This window comes from Miniopterus natalensis, chromosome 10, assembly GCF_054644295.1.
Source record: "Miniopterus natalensis isolate mMinNat1 chromosome 10, mMinNat1.hap1, whole genome shotgun sequence".
NCBI classification, from domain to species: domain Eukaryota; kingdom Metazoa; phylum Chordata; class Mammalia; order Chiroptera; family Miniopteridae; genus Miniopterus; species Miniopterus natalensis.
The window spans coordinates 50728346-50747610 of NC_142090.1; the positions used below are offsets into that span (position 1 = coordinate 50728346).

Genomic DNA, 19265 nt, shown 5'->3' on the forward strand with positions numbered 1-19265 from the left:
AAAAATGAGTTATTTGCAATAGCATTTAATCAAATACTAGCAACACCTTAAAGTCTTTCAATAGCACATTACAATATTTATTTTAACATGTTAGTTGAAAACATGTTTTTAAAACTTTTAAATTATTAGAGTCCTGTGTCAGTTAGGTTTGTAATCCAAGGCGGAGTTCCTTGAGATTCCACGGGAGCATTTTACTCCTTGTGCTAAAGTTAAGCTGCTGGGATTCTTACAAATCTGGGATTCTGTGGGGAAAGCATTAGAGCTTGTTTTAAAATCCAGATCGTTGACTTTTTTCCTTCTCGCTAGATCATTGGATATTCTGCTAGCCTTTTTTTATTCTTAATCATAGAAACTTCACAAAAGTTTCCATGAGGTAAAACTGATATTTAGAAAAAATAATCCTTTTACCATTTTTTAAAAATTGTATGCCAGAGAAGTGGGTTTGTTTGCTTGTTGTTTTAGCATTAAAATTTGAAAGACATCTTCTGTAGAACATTTTCAAAACCTATGCAAACCCTACTATGGGAAAAATAGAACACCAGGGAAACACTAATTAATTTAAAAGCCTATGGTTATAGCTGATGAAATAAAATCTAATATTAATAGTATTTCTTTGTAAACGTGTAAGATGCTTACTTATTACTATAATTTCTTTATTAAAAATAAGTTGGAAAGTTCTAAGTCTTAATTATATATATACTTGATGAAAAGTATATTTAAGGTTTGCTATTTTATGTGAAAATTCCATGAACTATAACTAGTGTTCCCACTTAAGGGGAGAAATTAACTCTTTAATTTGACATAATAAGGAAAAGTTTACATTTCACATTTTAAAGCAAATATCATTTCTTCAATCTAATGCCTGTTTGTAAAGAGGGTGCTTTTGCTGCTGTTTTCAAGGCACTTGCTACTGGCTTGTCTCACAAGAAAAACATTCTTAACAGACTCTTACTAACTTATAAAAGTATGTCCATTTTAAACGAGAAGGTAGTTTAACAGAATTTAAAGATGTTTGCTATAAACATAGAGCTGTGAGATATGTAGTCTAGTTCAATGGTCTCTTGCTACTGTACAGTTTTATAATAAGGCTTTTTCACTCAATAACACATTGAGGATGTTTTTCTATCTCAATATATCTTACTCTACATCAGTGGTTCTCAGTGGAAGGTGTTCTCCCTGTCCCCACCACCACCACCAAGGGGATATTTGGTAATGTCTAAAAATATTTTTTTAATATGTTTTTATTGATTTCAGAGAGGAAGGGAGAGGGAAAGAGAGACAAAAACATCAATGAGGAGAGTCATTGATCAGCTGCCTCCTGCACACCCCCTACTGGGGATGGAGCCTGCAACCCAGGCATATGCCCTGACCAGGAATCGAACCATGACCTGGTTCGTGGGTTGACACTCAACAATTGAGCCATGCCAGCCAAGCTAAAAATATTTTTGATTGTCATGACTGGAGTTAATGGTGGTATAAGTGGCATGTAGTGGGTTACGGATACTACTAAACATCTTACAGTGCACAAGATAGCCTCCCACAAGATTTATCTAACACACAATGTAGTAGTATTGAGGCTGAAAAATCTTAGTACATTTGTGCATACTACTTCCAGGTAAGCTTTCCAATTCAGAAAGTAACGTAGAATTGAGAAAGTCGATTACCCAGATTGGGCATTTTCTTATTTGCCAACCTGACAAGTAGAAATTATTTCTTATGCTTTTATAATTTTATTTTTCTTACTATTAAGTTTTAATATCTTTTTATTTGTTTATTAACTATATTTATTCTTGAGGATTCATTTTCTTTATTTTTCTCCTGAATTTTCTTTTTCTTATTGATATATAGGAGCTCTTTTATATGAAGTATATCAGACATATATATTGTACATATATCTTTTACTTTATGCACTAATACTCTTTTAACAAAATGAGTTCAGAGAGTGGATGGGATGCTCCAGACTTCTTAATCTTGGGCTAAAGAACAGAGAAGAGGCACCACTATCCCAGGTCTGTATCAGATGATTAGTGGGCTCGGGCCTGTGCTGAGAGCTCTGCTACATTTAAAGGCTGACCAGGTAGTATCGGGGGTGGGGATGGGGATGGGGAGTTCTTTCTAGAGCAGTCATATCAGAACCATGACCAATGATTGCTTATGGATTACAAATGAGAATCTTCTGAGGGAGGAAAGTCTTCTTTAAAAGGCCAGCAGAATATCCCCTTGTCTAGATGAAAGGTGAAGAAAGCCATGTGAGTGTGTGCACGTGTGTGTGCGTGTGTGTGTGTGTGTGCATTCATGTGTGTGCGTGCATGTGTGTGTGGGTGAAGTACATCCTCATTAGAGGACCAAATGCAGCCCTCTTATTTTCACTTCTGATTAAGGTATCAATTTAGAGAATATGCAGTATACTTAAAACACTTCACCTGAAAAAGATCATCCAATATACTTACAACGAGAAATAGGGCAATAATCCCAAGGAATGAGAGGATTCCCGGTGTAACACCAGGGACCATGGGCATCATCATCAGGATTCCGGCAGTAATTCTTATTCAGCTTACTAGCATCTGGTTCCCAGAAGATATGCCTGCATAAACAACAGACTCTGAACCTCACAAGATGCTCATTTGTTCCAAGAGAAACAAAATGTCACCAAGAAGATATAAGCCTAGCACATAACTTCCATTATATATACAGCACAAGCTTCGACTGGTGTGAATTTTGGTTATTTTGTTTGAGATTTATTTTGTTGTTCTTACAGTTTGGAAGCATGTTCTCTAACTCAGGAATATGGGACAGGGCTGCATAATTAGCATAGTTTAAATGATGAAAGATTTTGCGACTTTTTTTCTATTTAATAATTGCAGTGGCAAGGTAACAATACACTTGTGCATAGAAATGGAGAAACATTGCCCCAAAATGAGCAGATGACAAAGAAGATCAAGGTTTTCAAATAACTAGAAAATATAAGCCATTGCAAAATACTTCGCTTGTTTTAAAAACATATGAAGCATCACTAGCAAAATCACTATGCAAAAATACAAGAAGAAACACTGAAAAATTAATAATAAAGTGTTAATAAAATAGTTAAATTCTAAAATATCACTCGTCACTCGGCTGACATGGCTCAGTGGTTGAGCATCGACCTAGGATCCAGGACTACGCTGTTCAATTCCGGGTCGGGGCACATGCCAGGGTTGTGCGCTCCATCCCCCGTTGGGGGCGTGCAGGAGTCAGCCGATCAATGACTCTCTCATCATTGATGTTTCTATCTCTCATTCCCTTCCTCTCTCTGAAATCAATAAAGATATAATTTAAATAAATAAATAAATAAATAAATAAATAAATAAATAAATAAATAAATAAATAAAATGTCCCTGGTCATAGAGTAACAAAATATGTTTTTTTGACAGGTAATTGAGTAACATTTTGGCTTTTCATATTTTACATCTTCACTAAATTTATTACAAAAGAAAAGCAAAAATGCTATATATTATTTTATAAGACCACTCCTGCTTATATAACATCAATATTTATATTGACCTCAACAACATTAGTGAAGTCAAATTCTATGTGGCCATCCTAAGCAAGTCACGAAAACTATACATCTAACTGGATGTGTTTTGGATTACTAATTACTACCATGTTTGAATGTAATTAATATATTATTTTTAAAATTGGGAAGAGCTTGGATATAGAAACTTAGATTATCTTTTCAGACTCAGGTTTATTTTCTGGAGCAATAACAACAGCAAGCACAAATAATACTTACTAAGTTTCAGATTCTATGTGATTTACATATACAACCTAAGTGATACCATGCAACTTAATCATTCATCAATTTCCTGCAAATTACTTCCAAATGACTTTTAACTATTTCCAAAAGTAAACCTAAACTCAATGAATAATAGTTATAACCACTGCAATACCTAAATAAATATGTCACATATTTCCAGGGTATGCTGCTAAATATTTAACAACTAGCACTCTGAGGTGTATATGAAAGGAGTCCTTATATATTGCCCCTACTGATTTCTGTGGTGTAAATACTTCTGCCATAAAAAATGTCCACCTTCTAATAAAAAATCACTGAAGGCAGAGTTAATGCAATTGTCTCTCACAGGTCCCTCCATAAGAGCTAGATCCACTCTACTGCATTTCTAAAAATGATTTTTAAAATAGCAATGTTGAAGTCAGCATTTAATTTTAATCATGCCAATTCTGGCTTAAAATTCTTAAATGAATTCTTTAATGCTAAGAATAAAATCCAAACTTCTTAACACAGCTTACAGGGCTCTATACAGTCTTGCCAGTGGAGAATTCCTTGTCTATGGACAGTGACCAAATTACATTGTTTCAACCTTACCAAAATTATTTCTGACTTTCAAACGCTTTAATCTTTAGGCTTTTGCGCAAGTTATCCCTTCTGCCTGATGTACTCCTATATTTCCTTTTACCAACCCCTATTTATCACATATGTCCCAGCTAATGTCCTTTCTTCTAGGAAGTCTTCCTGACCATCAAGAGCTTAAGTAGCACTTCGCATTCCCACCCTATATAATAGCATTATATAGGCTATTCTGATGATTTTTACAATACAGTATTTGACATTGGCTATTTTCTGGCATTACATACTAGAATGTGAGACCTATGAGGACAGAATTCTGCTTATGCTTGAAGTCCCAGAGCTACTGGGTCCAATACAGTTGCCACTATCTACCTGTGGCTACTGAGAAATTGGTATGTAGCTGGTCCAAATTGAATGGTGCTAAGGTTGTAAACACACACCAGATTTTGAAGCTTTAGCAAAAAAATGTAAAAGATATCATTAATAACAATGAAATAGCTTTAAATATATTTGATTAATAATAAAACTATATTTATAAAAACAATTCTGCCAGTTTATTTTTACTTCTTTAAATGTGGCTATTGGAAAAGTTAAAAGTACATGTGCAGCTTACATATGAGTTGCATATTTACATTACAGAGCACTACTTTAGAGTTATCGTTATTTGTAAAAGTAAATTAAGTGAAACAATATCACCCACTAGTGAGTACATTTTTGAAGAGAATAAAGGCTTTAAAGTTAAAGTGGGGCTGGAGGCGAAATGACTCAGCTTCTCTTGCGTTCCTGAAATTCTTATTCACACATATAGATATATCTTCTGTGTAGGATTATAACGTCCAAATGCAGTAAGAACTCCTATAAAGCAACCATGAACTTTGATCAAATGACACTAACCTTTTTATCTTTTATTCTAGTGCATATATTCTGGAATATTTATTAAAAATCAATTTCACGTCACAACTATGTCTCACACTTCTGTAATTTCAAACACATTAGCACTGTTGCTAGGGTTGAGTGGAAGATAACTTATTTTTCTGTGAATGTCCAATGTCAACATCTCTACTTCTCTGGAATATATAGATTTTTTTTCCAATTACATATACATTCCTTTTATTATAGAAAAATTTGATATGTCAAAATAAGGCTTTATAAGGAAACTTGTTTTTCTAAGTTTTTAGTAGTTAGTTGGATATTAAGGTATGCATGTACATGAAAATAGTAACTTACTGAATTTTTATGAATATTAGCAATAATTAATTATGAGAACATAATATAACGCACTACATGAAACATGAGATTTGTCACTTAATTTGCACTGTTTTATCAAGTTATGTAAATTATTTTCTCAAAGCCTCCTTCAAGATGGAGTCAAAAAGTGTACCCACTTTTTATAAATGTTCCCCATGGCACCTATCACAGAGCAGAACATATAGTAAATGCTCAATAAATATGTACTGGCTTGAACTTCTTATTTAAAAGCTTGATGCTTAGAGGTAAAATATTAAATTGAGTTGCATGAATAATCAATCTAATGTTTTTGTTAGCTTACAATGATATATAAATAGTGGAAAGAAATAGCAACATGCATACCTGAGTGTATCTATTACTATTATCACTACATATTATAATTGAAAGAAATTTACACACCGGTGTAAGTCTTCCATGTTCTTTTCCCACATTGAGCACGTTAGTCCAGATCGTGTTTTGGATAAATTGCCCATATAATTTTTGCCATTGCCACGATAACAATCTAAACATAAATATATGAAAAAAACTAGTGAATACTAAGGAATATAGATAGAACAAAAATATTTTTATAAGCATTGTACCCACTTTTTATAAATGTTCCCCATGGCACCTATCACAGAGCAGAACATATAGTAAATGCTCAATAAATATGTACTGGCTTGAACTTCTTATTTAAAAGCTTGATGCTTAGAGGTAAAATATTAAATTGAGTTGCATGAATAATCAATCTATTTTGGCCCTTGTCAGAAGTTCAGATTATTTTCCATAATACAGCCAGAATTGTCCAGTTAAAATTTAAGTCAGGCAGGTCATTTATCTTCTCAGAACCCTTCAACACAGTTTCTTCTCTTTCAGAATAAAAGTATAAATTCTTCCTAATCTTATAAGGCCTAAGCAGTTCAACCCAATTGCTCTGTGACCCCATCTCCTGCCACTCTATCTTGCTCAGTCTGTACCAGCCACAGACATGCGCTGTTTCTTCCCTTTAAACTTTTCAAGCACTCTCCCATTTCATGCCATTTTCAATTGGGGAGGGTGAAATGATGTCCTTTATTTTTTTGAATTTTTCATTATGTGAGATCTTCCCAAACAATTAATATGTAAAGTAGCAAAGCCCCTCTCTTCTAACTGGGACACTTTTCTCTCTAGCACTTACCACAAACTAACTTAATATCCCCACCTCTTTTTTTTTTTTTTTTTGCTTCTTTTCTGTTTACTAGAGATTATTTCCATGGAGTCAGAGAATTTTGTTTTGTTTCCCAGTATCCAGTGCCTAGAACTGTGTCTGGCACTGGTATACAAGCAAATAAATAATTAAATGTTGAACAAATTAATATGAAAAAGAAATCCAACTTTAGACTTGGTGACTCTGTTTGCTATCCAGAGAAAATATTACAACAAGGAGTAGGCCTTCTGCTGTAAAATGTGAACTCCCTTTAAGCATTTCCCCTGAATTTATTTAATCATGCGCACATTGCAAAATGTCAACTGTTACCTTGTCCACTTGACACATCACATTTTGGAATTTGGGAGCAGTAGCCAACTCGGATGTTTGGATCAGTGGTAAAACACCAGGGTGACTCAGCCCCATCTGGATTTCGGCAGTAATTTTCTCTTAAGTCCCTATTAAGAATAAACATGTTAATGTAAATTACCCGAGTTCTTACATTCGTGGAATCAGCACTATTACATCTCTAGAACCTCAGAATGTGTGCATGTCTATAATTAGAGTGCTAAGTTTTAGTTTTAGGATTGTTAGAACAATCTAGAATTCAGTATACACAATTGATACTGCCCCCATTACTGAAAAAGATGCTGTCAGATGTTGGTATTCTTTCCTTTCCGCTGGCCTGGTGTTCCAGACAAACACCACTGCTTCACAAAAGAGAGAACTAGTACCACTTCTTTCTTCCCATTCATTCTCAAGACTTGGACTCTCAACTGTTACAAATTTTAAAAACAAACCTGTTATTTTCTGCTTTTATGGCTCACATATAATGTAGAAACAACATGTATCTCTCTGCAGAATAGAGGCTAATATATAATAGTCATTAACTACTCTCATTTAAAATGCAAGTTTCACCTATTCAAACATTTGCCACAAGAAAACATCATATATATTTCTTCTTTAAATTCTGTATTTTCTTGATTTATTTCACTTATTACATACATTTATTTAACTTAAAGCAGTTATTTCTTGATTTAGAGAAGTTAACTAAACCTTCATAAGTATTTTTGTAAAATAAAGACGTAATTATAATATAGAAACCTAACTATAGAAGCTGTCAATGTAGTATATGTACATCCTTTATTTTACCAGTGATTTATTAAGTATTTAGAGTTTTCAATAAGGAAAATATTTTATACAAATAGTCTCTGTATGTAAAAGAATTTTAAGGTGAACCTTAATATAAGGTTCATTTTAAATAAAATATTGAGCTTATGATTTATTTTCCTAAAAAATGCTCTCTAATTTGAAACAAACTTGTACTTTCTTTTCTTAGATCTATGGCTAATCATTTAACAAAATTAATATTCAATCTATGGGAAACCACATTATTTACATTACTTAGGTCTAATTAGAAATACCTCTCGGCCAGTGTGGCTCACTTGGTTGAATGTCATCTCCTGCACTGAAAGGTCACCAGTTCCATTCCCAATCAAGGCACACACCCAGGTTGAGGGTTTGATCCCTGGTTGGGACGAATGCTGGAGACAACCAATGGATGTTTCTCTCTCAAGTCTATGTTTCTCTCTCTCCCTCTTCCTTCCTCTCTCTCTAGAATCAATAAAAACATATTAAAAAAAAAAAAAGAATTCGTATAATTTTATTGCTACCCAAATTTACCATTAGAAACTGATAAGTTTTTAAGGAAGAAGCTTGGGTTTGGTTATAAGAACAGTGATTGTCAATAGTTAAGGCCACAGTATAGCAAGTTTTCATAGCTATAACCCATATTCAAGCCTTTAGCCTTCTTATAAAATGATAAAATTATTAACTTGAAAGATAAAGAAAATCTTTTATTTCTTTCAATCAATTTATACTTATGTTCCAAAAATTTATGTCAGTACAAACTACTTGCATTTAAATTTACATAAAGTTCACACGCACAATTTTGTAATTTTAGATGAATAATTGTTTAGTTCAATTAATTTAAGGCAAAACAATTAAACAGAGGTCTAAGGCTAAAAAAACCCTCAGTTTAGGCCCACTTTAAAAATCTATATCTAATTACTAGTGAGGTTGAAAATCTTTTCATATGTCTGTTGGCTGTTTGTATGCCTTCTTGGGAGAGATGTCTGTTTACTTGAAACCTATATGATCCTATAAACCAATGCCATCTCAATAAATTTATTTTAAAACAAATAAATAAATAAAATATAATTATTTATCACAAAAAAACCTGTATAAAAATGGGAGTCAAGATGTGCCCAAATACTTTTGCAAGATTTTTTGCCTTTAGGAAGAATCATTTACAATTACTAAAACAGATTAATCATTATATGATTCATGTAGATTTATCACAGGCACATGGTTGAGTTATAGTTTTAAAAATTGTCATTTGTTAGGAGTCTCAGTATTGAGGCAAATAGTGTTTAAAACAACCAGAGACACCAGACCAGCACACTATTTTCTGCTAGGCCACAAATATTAAATGTATCAATATTCTGAGAAAAATGTTGAGTCAGATTTTATCTGCTTTATATTGCAACTCACTTTTTGTTTTGGGGGATGTGGGTTTGGTTATCTTGACCAAATAACTAAATTAATAAAGAATACTTTAAATTCTGATAACAAATAACAGCTAAACTTTTGATAATTTTTCATTGTGAAATGTGTGAATTAAATTTTTGTTACTCTCCTTTTCTTACAGATGAATTTTATTGGATATTCACACACCCACAACTTCTTACTTGAGTATTACCAGTCCTTAGATGTTAACAGAAAGTTAACTAATCTGTCTTATTTTCTTTGCTTCCTTTACTTCAGTATTTATTTCTGAGGTGTGAAACACATACAACAGGAATAGAGAATGTACTGCTGTGAAGAAGACGGTGGGAAATAAACCCAGAATGACAACTATAATTTTTTTATTATAAAATAATGAAAAAATCATAACATGAATATTTACTGTCTAAGTAAATACATTAAATTAACTTAAAAAGAAACACATAAAATATATCCCCTCTCCAGTGATGGACCAACTAGTGCTCATAATTCTCCATCTTGAAATGTTAAGCTCTCTTATTAAAATCCAATTACATAAAGCCAATATATGTTATTTATAGGTGCTATTTCAGCAAAGCCACTATGAATGACACGTGTGTTATAAATTTCAAAAGCAATCATTTTATGTTCCCCATAACAAGGTGGACAATTTAAAAACACATGGCACTGTGGCTGTGTCTGTCCAACAAAAGTCAAGTGGTGAAAAAAAAACAGTCACAGAGAAGGCACATACAACTATATAACTGATATTCAAGGGAAGTTTCTTTGGCTTGATTCATCTAATCAATTGTTTTACTTTCCCATTTTTTAAAAGCAAATCTAGAAATAATAGAAAATATTCATTTAAAATGTTTAAAATAATTTTGTTTCAAGGCTGAAAACTCATCAGTTTACAATGTTAGCTGAAACCAAGGCATTCTTCTTCTAGTGGGAGAAAAAGTAGGTAATCTCCCCTAAAGTTAACATGAACATTTAAAAAGGCACTAGTTTGAAATTTGACTTATTACTTGGTTATTATTACCACTTATGGGCTTATTAAATAGACCTGCGATCAGAAACCTGTGTATGCCCTTCCCAAAGCATGGTACATCAACGATCAATTCAGAATCACCTAGAGTGCTTGTTAAAATGCATAATTGAGATCCAAATATCAGACCTAAGAAATCAAAATCTAAGTGGATTAATCTGCCTTTTAACTCCTAATTATCCCCAGGCATGCTAAAGTTTAAGGATCACTAACACAGAAATTAGTAAAAAGTAACCACCCTACCTCATTTTCCCAGAGTTTACTGCAAATTTATATTTGCCTAATTTACTCACTTGCACTTGAAATTTTCAGGAGTTATGTCATGCTGGTGGGGATACTGGGAATCCCATCGCTGACATGGAATTCCATTCCAAATGGTATTGACTGTGCCCCGGTAACCTTCTCCTTCACCTTGAATGCATTCAGTTGTTTCCATAGGGACAGCTGTGTCATTCATAGTACTGTGAGCTATTGGTAAAAAGAAAAACAAAATAAATAAAATCTTTCAACCTATCATTTCCTTCCTAGTGTTCATTTGCATTTGTATTATCAGGATTTTTGGTCACATAAATTTTTATAATAATTGAATGGAATAAAAAATTAAATTTATTATTATTACTATCACACTCAATCTAAAAGAGTGGGTTTACATGGTGGACTCAGCTGTGAAATTTTTCTCCTCATAAAACAGAATATTTTAGCTTGGCTTTATCTAAACCAATTTGAAAAAGCATCAACAAATACCACTTAAATTTCCTGGATCTGTCTACTCATTCATTATTAACATTAGATACAAAATCTCTCTATCAATTAATGCTTAAGTACCACATATGTTTTTTTAAAAAATTACTTTTCACCTAGGCAGGGTGAGTCAGTTGGTTAGAACATTGTACCCTACACCAAAAGGTTACAGGTTCCATCCCTGGTTGGGACATGCAGGAGAGGCAACCGATCAATGTGTCTCTCTCACACATCAATGTTTCTCTCTCTCTCTCTCTCGCTCTCTCTCTCCCTTCCTCTCTAAAAAAAAAAAAAAATCAATAAACATTCTTAGGTGAGGGTGAAAAAATAAAAAATAAATTAAAAATCACTTTTCTTACTTTGGAAATTGAAAAACATCTATGAGTAATATAGTGATCAAGTAGGGAAATTAAAAAGTACTATGTGCCAAGTTTTAAAGGGAAAATTAATGTTCTAAAGAGCAGAGTTATAAAAATATTTCAATTTATCATTATTGCTATCTCCTTTCTAATTTTGCTTTCAAGCACCAAATTAGGTTGTTCTTAAAAAGTTCTTTAAAGATATTTACTTCCATGTCACTGTAACTTATATATGTTGAATATACAGTATTTCTGAAATAACTATACAATTATTCCTAAAATTAATTTGCTTAAATACATACAAAGTTGATAATGAGATTATCCTTGGATTTTTCTCTAATATAATAAAGTTGATATGCTCTTTCTTTTCTTTTTAATCAACTTGTTGGCATTAAAAAAAACAAAACACAAATTAGTTGTTCTAGCTCTTTTCTTAGTCCAACTGTAATTCTTACCATATTTTATGAAGATCATGAAAATCTCAGTAACAAAGTTAAAAAAGAAGTTAAATTTTTACTACAAATTGGACTTTCTGTCTTTAATGTTACTCATTCAAACAAAATATAATTAAAAACATTCTGGAGCAACTAAAATTCATAGGCCTTCTCAAAACATATATGAAAATGTTTATGGTTCAAAAGACTCCTCAGTTACCTTCACAATTCCAATGGTCATTCAAGATATCACTGGAAAAAACTCAGGTTGACTCCCTCCAGGACAGTTTAAGGTTTGAATAAATGTCTTTGATTTATCCAATCTGGAATTAGATGTATCATTTCTCCAAAGAAGATGTCAAAATTAGACATGACTTCAGAGGCTGGGGATGCCTATAAAAGTGTTCCTTATTTAATAGTGTAAATTTTTTTAATGGCTTTTCAATTTTATAAATTTATATATTTTTTACAAGTAATTACTACCTTATGTGCCCAAATGTTTTATTTCATTAAATTCCATGGAGACTATGTAGAGCCTAAGTTTGAAATTATTCTATGAAGCTTTGTGAAAAAAAGAGGAGGGTTAATGACCATCCCAACCACTAGGATATGTTGTATATACAGATTTCTACAAATTGCCCTTTTAATAACTTCAGCCCATTTTTAAATGTTTTCACTTTTTATGTATCTACTTTAGGAAAATAATGTGGGCTTGGCCAAGGTGGCTCAATGGTTGAGCATGGACCCATAAACCTGGAGGTCACGGTTCCATTCCAGGTCAGGGCACATGCCTGGGTTTCAGGCTCGATCCCCAGTAGGGGGCTTGCAGGAGGCAGCCAGCAATGATTCTTTCTCATCATTGATGTTTCTATTACTCTCTCCCTCTCCTTTTCTCTCTCTGAAATCAATAAAAATTAAAAGAAATTAAAAAATAAAAACATGTTTAAAAAAAAAAGAAAAATATATGGTTCAGAATTATTCTAAATTAAAAAGAAATTCAAATGGAGAAGAGAAAGTATCTGAAGACTAACCCATAGAGTCCTCATTAAGAGTTGATAGCCTAGAGAATTTACATATATGTAAGTTATACATATATATGTGTGTATATATATATTGATATTACTAATACATATTGATTCAGGAAGAATAAAAATCATTGGGCTGGGAGAAATTACTTGTATAGAAAAGTTGGTTCTAATTAACCAAGTTCTTTGATTTTAATATTACCTAAAGTTCTTTCAAGAAATAGAAAATAAGATGGATTTCATAGGTCCTTAGGAACTATATATGTTTCAGTAAAACAAATGCCACTAAGCTACTAATGTCTGATGATTTGAGTTTACTGTTAAATTATTTGAGGAAACTCTGGGGGGGAGTCTTTAGAGGATGATAGCTCTAAAACAGATAAAAGGTCCAGCTTGTATTAATATATTTCATATATAGTTACAAAAGTATGACGTGAAAGGAGAAAAAAGCAAATGTCCCCAGGAATCCACCAATTCATTAGCTTAACATTCTAAGAAGAAAAGTTCTGATTCCCTCACTTCTTGGACACAAGCTCCTGGGCAGCACACGTGTGACCTTGGTAAGGACTCAGAATCCTTACAATGGGAGAAATGTCAGAGTTAGAGCACTCAAAGCAAAAATACTTCCATTAATCTTTTCACAAACCTCATTGCCTGTTGGGTACTTCTACTCTTTTACTTTCTTACTTATTTGTGTATGTTGTTTTATTTGTTTATTACTGACCTGTTTTTTTCAAAGCTGAAACTATGACTCTTTATTTTCCCCTGGATGGTTTAAAGAAAACCAGCACTAGCTTCTGTTTAATGTAAAAAAAGAAAAAAAAAGAACTCATACACACACACGCGCATACATGCTAAACAAAACCTTGTGCTTAAAGGAAACCCATCTGTCATTAGGAGCTTGGTTGAAGGACTCATATTTTTAGAAGGGAAATGCAGTGCAGAATTCTTTAGAGAGCAATTTTTAAAGAAATTTGGAGGGCAATAAGTTTTAAAGCTAGTTTGGGGTGCTTATTTCCAAGGCTCAAGCTTTACTCTGGCACTGTGAACATGAACCAAAAAACTCAGTCTTGATGAATCCCCATGTCAATCAGGGCCACCTCCAGGTAGATATGGGCCCAACAGATCTCACTAGGAACCTAGATTGAGGCTGAGCCCATCAGAGATTAGCAGGCTCTTCTTTTCCTTGGACAATGGTATGATTTGCCAGATACCAACCTAAACATTGAAAAAAATTAATATGATATTCAGAAATAGTTAGAGATTTGGCCATTATTTGACAGAATTTCTACATGTGGCAGCAGGTTCAGAGGGCTGTTTCCTCTACTATGTGAATGTAGCCTCTCACTATAAAACTATGCCTGTGTGGGGATGAGAGAGCAAAATTGTGTGCCTACAAAGTTAGTATAAGATTAAATATAAGGTGTCATTTTTAGAGAGTAATTGCATTTTCCAAATAATTTTTCATAAACACCTTTTATAAAATGACACTATTGTAGAAATGACCCATAATCATTAAAATGTGAAACAATACATAGAGCATTAAACTCAAAAACAAATTTAATTACACTGCTCTCTATAAAAGGGAAAGAATGTAAAAAAATCATAGTTTATTAGGAAATTAATACTGGGAAAATTAAGAGAGTAAGCAATCACATGATCATCAGAAAGCATTAAGAGGAATGCTAAAATATAAAAGCTAGTAGAAAATAAATATTTTCCTAATTTGAGGCCAAAGTTTTCAAATTTTAAAAACTAAAGTTGCCCGGCCAGCGGTTGAGCATCGACCTAGGATCCAGGTGATCGGGGTTTGATTCCCTGTCAGGGCACATGCCCGGGTTGCAGGCTAGCCGATCAGTGACTCTCATCATTGATGTTTCTATCTCTGTCTCTCCCTCTCCTTTCCTCTCTCTGAAATCAATAAAGATATACTTAAAAAACAAAAAAAAAACAAAAAACTAAAGTTAATTTTAAAATACCTATATTACAAAACCCTGTCATAGAAAATGCTACTTATGTAAGAATATTTTTTTTTTTATGTAAGAATATTGAAGAAAATATTTCACTGCTGATGGATCCACTAAAAAAATAGAGTCAAGTTCAAAGACTTGTATTTTTGGTTTTAACTTTCCACCTCATGTGCAGAGGTTCCCAATGAGATTTAATTAAAGAATCTTTCACTTTTAAAAGTAGCAATCATAGGCCCATTCGGTGTGGTTCAGTGGCTGAGTGTGGACCCATGCACCAAGAGGTCGCTGGTTGGATTCCCAGTCAGACGACATGTCCAGGTTTCTGTCTCAATCCCCTCTAGGGGGCGTGCAGGAGGCAGCTGATCAGCGTTTCTATCTCTCCCTTTCTCTCTTTCTAAAAATCAATAAAAAACATATTTAAAAGTAGCAATCATAGAAACATTTGAACGATTACATTGAATAGTTTTTTATAAACTTTCATTAGTATATTTTAAAATCTTTGATATAATCTTATCTTAAGGAGTCACTGAATATTAACTAAAAGACAAGGTAAGTTAAAATGATTAAATAAAAACCAAAAGTTTGGTTTTGGATTAAATAACTTGGATTATTTAACAGATTCTAATTTGGAGGTAGAAACTAAAACCTTTTGAAATTACAAAAATTACTGAATATAAAGAATTACTGCACATTAATAGAAATATAATATGGTACAGAATAAATATAATTTTTTTGTAGGCCTTGTTAATAAATATTTGTGTCTCCCCAAAATTTATATACTGAAATTCTAATCCCTAATCCCTAATGTGATGGAATTAGAAGGTAGGGCCTTTGATAGATGATTAGGTTACAAGGGCAGAACCCACATGAATGAAATTAGTGCCCCTGTAAGAGACACCAGAGTTCCCCAGCTCCTTCCACCATATGAGGACACAGGGAGAAGACTGTCACCTATGAACCAGTTACCAAATCTACTGGCACCTTGATTTTGGACTTCCTGGATTCCACAACTGTGAGAAATAAATGTCTGGTGTTTATAAGCTGCCCAGTCTATGGTATTCTCTTATAGGAATCTGAACTAAAACAGGCCTCATTTAAGATATAAAGAATCTAAATAATATTATTTTTGTCTTTTATTTTAATAAGCATCTGTAACTTTCAAATATATAACCTCAAACAACTTGATGGTTTTACTTATTCTTGTGTTTTAATTCAGTGGAAATATTACTTATGATTTTAACTACAAACAAGCAGTATTTAGATAGCATTTTACTTTCACTAAAAAGTACCCTCTGAAATTAGTGCATCTGTATTTATCCCATTTGACATTCAGCTGTTAGAAGTAACCCCATAAGCAAAACTACATAACTCTGGTGGCAATGTGTAAGAATAAATAAGAAAGGTTAAAAAGATATATTAGTACAAGATAACTAAATAGTTCTCATCAATAAATAAGAGTTATGAGACTCATGCAGCTGCTTAATAAATATTATCCAATGAGGACCATGATGAATGATTTGTCCATAAACCATTTGACTGTGATGTAAATGTTTGATCTCTGCTGCCTACATACATACTTACTATTCAAACAAAATGAATTATTTCTCAACTGCAATAAAATAGGCTTCTTCAGCTGTCCTACAGTATAAATATCAAGACCTGGTTCAAAATCAAAACAAATGTTTTATGCCAGTTAATTTGGAAAGGGCTATTAAATGTTGGGAAAGCTATCCCTTTAGACTTAACACTTTAACATGGCACCTAAATTAAGGGATGGATTTGAAGAGTCTTTGGTAGTCAAGTGAAGTGTTAAATAAGTATAGAAACATCCCCAAATATCAGCTGAAGCTGATCAAGTGTAGCCAAAGCAACATGTTTTTAAAATACTACATCCCTACATACACAAATATTTTTGCAAGTTACACACTGAAAATACCCGAAACTCTTCTGAGAGTTCCTCACAAATTAAACATTTGTAGTGACTACCCTTTGAAGTAGATGTAAGATGTTTATATGATCAATGGTGGCCCATGAGAGAAAGAATGTTTTTCTCTGATGATTGACACAAAGTTTTCTGTTTGGAAATGCTTTAAGGAAAGCAACATTTGCTATTGAAAATTTTCACTGACCTGTTAGAATACAATAAAATACAACGGGTGCCTCTTGGAATATTAATTTCACTTTGCTGTTGTGGATGTGCTATTATCTGATTGCCAGTGGGGAACTTTAAGGTTTAAGTAGATTTTCTGAGAGAATGAACATTAACTGTGATGGAATTCTTGGAACAAACATCTGGCGCCTCAAAAAAAGAAACCAGTAGAACAAGATGACTAATAAATGTGATCCGTTTTCTCTGTGGAAAGCTAGACAAATCTTGTGGAGACCACATGGTCCTGCTGGAGGTCCATGAATGCCACTTGGAGATTTCAAATGCATACATATATTACACAGAGCCACACCACGGCTCTGTAGGATCTACATGGGCAATAAGCAAATCCCTACATTTACGTTTCCCCTACACATCCCAAAATTTCTTTCTCCCAGTGGTGATAAGCTATCACTGTTCTTTTGCCTCTAAAGAGCAAGTTGCTTCATAGGCCTTTAGGCAAATACCTGCTTGTTCCTGGGAGTAGTTCAATCCACCCACTTCTTACTCCAAACTATTGAAGAGCAACTGAAATGTAGAGTTTACTTTAGGATGGTCCCTGAACACTGAGAACAGTGTATAAAGCTACTCTCCTGTCAACAGACTTGTGCACTTTTGGGGCCACAAAAGACAGGATCAGGCTCAGTGTAAATTTAAAGAGCTTCTTGTTTTAAAATTGACGTGGGAAAGTAGTATAAAGACCTCCAAAGTGCAAACCTCAAATTGCTTGCACGTTTATTTTCCATGTGAACCTACAATTCCTATCTGAAGCTTTTCCCTGGACTTTATCCAAGCTTTTTCTAGTATAAAATGCTCAAGAGACAAGCCTTTCATGAAAGGTCTTCAATTCCATACTCTTATTCCTTAGTAGATGACTTGGGAAAAACCTCGAAGTATAAGATCTTTCCCTTGAGAACGGGTATTGATAGCATTGTTTTCTCCTGACTCAGACTACAATAAGACTTTATTTCTATGAATCTCTGTCTGGCCTTGGATGGATTTATAAAATTAAGAGAAATAAACAGCTTTCTTAAAGATATAAAATAATTTCAGTGTGTTTGCATGTAATTTTATGAATTATTGTCTCAATATACAAACATACTGAATTTTAAAAGGTAGATATTCTCCTAAAATGACACTGATGTACATTGGTTAATAGGAAGGGTTCTTTTTTTTAATTATCAGTGGTAATATGCCTGCATTAGTCTGCTCAGGCTGCCATAACAAAATACCACAGACTGGGTGGCTTAAACAACAGATACTTGTTTTCTCACAATTCCGGAGACTGGGACATCCAAGATCAAGGTGCCAGTCAATTTGGTTCCTGAATAGCTGATAGCTGTCTTCTTACTGTATCCTCGTATGGTGAAGTGAGAGAGTGAGCGAGATCTCTCTTCTACTTCTAAAGCCACTAATCCTCATTTAACCTTAATTACATTCTAAAAGCCCTATCTCTAAATACAGACACAGTAGAGGTTAAGGCTTCAATGTATGGATTTTTGTTGGGGAGGGACACAATTCAGTCCATAATAATACTTTTAACAGAAACCCTAGCTACCAAAGATCTGCTTAGCTCAGACTTCTGAAATGGGGAGTTTTTCAACAGATATAAAGTTTCAGTTATGCAAGATAAGTTCTAGAAATAGACTATACAACATAGAACCTATAGTTAAAAATACTGCACTATATGCTAAAAATTTGTAAGAGAGTAGATCTCAATTTAAGTGTTTTTACCACAATAAATAAATAAATAAAGTGGCAGGTGGTTGGCAGAAGGAAACTTTTGGAGGTGATGGAAATATTTATTGCCTTGATTTCTGGGTATATGGAGACGCTCAAACCCATCAAATTGTAACATCAAATATGTGAAGTTTTTTTTTATATCAATTACACTGCAATAAAGTTGTTAAGAACTAAAATGGCTCTGGATACTTACATATCTAAAAGTTTAAAAGAGAAGAAGGAAAAGAAATAGGAGGAAAATAAGATAAATCATGAAAAGTCTTGTCTATTTTGTTGGTAAGGTAAAGACCATCAAGACAACCAGCAATGAAGGAACAAAAAATAGGGGAAGCATGAAACCTGAGGATGAGTTGATGTGGTGATGGGAAGATGGTACTAAGCAAATTTTCCTGGCACACAGTGTCTGACAAAAGCCAAGTTTTCTTATGAAAATCAAGAAACATAGAAGAAATTTCAGGAAACACAAAAAAGAAAAAGAAAACTACCACTTTGTAGAA

General features: G+C 33.3%; 1 protein-coding gene across 2 annotated transcripts in view; it reads right to left on the reverse strand.

Moving 5' to 3' along the window:
• Positions 1-19265, reverse strand: part of HGF (hepatocyte growth factor) — a 64484-nt gene that overhangs the window by 14249 nt on the left and 30970 nt on the right. For both annotated transcript variants that reach the window (XM_087821118.1, XM_087821119.1), the window contains 4 exons: positions 10644-10818; positions 7089-7216; positions 5993-6095; positions 2451-2584 (listed from right to left, as the gene is read on the reverse strand). In XM_087821118.1, coding sequence (XP_087677244.1) covers positions 2451-2584; positions 5993-6095; positions 7089-7216; positions 10644-10818 — 540 coding nt within the window. The remainder of the gene's footprint in view (positions 1-2450; positions 2585-5992; positions 6096-7088; positions 7217-10643; positions 10819-19265) is intronic.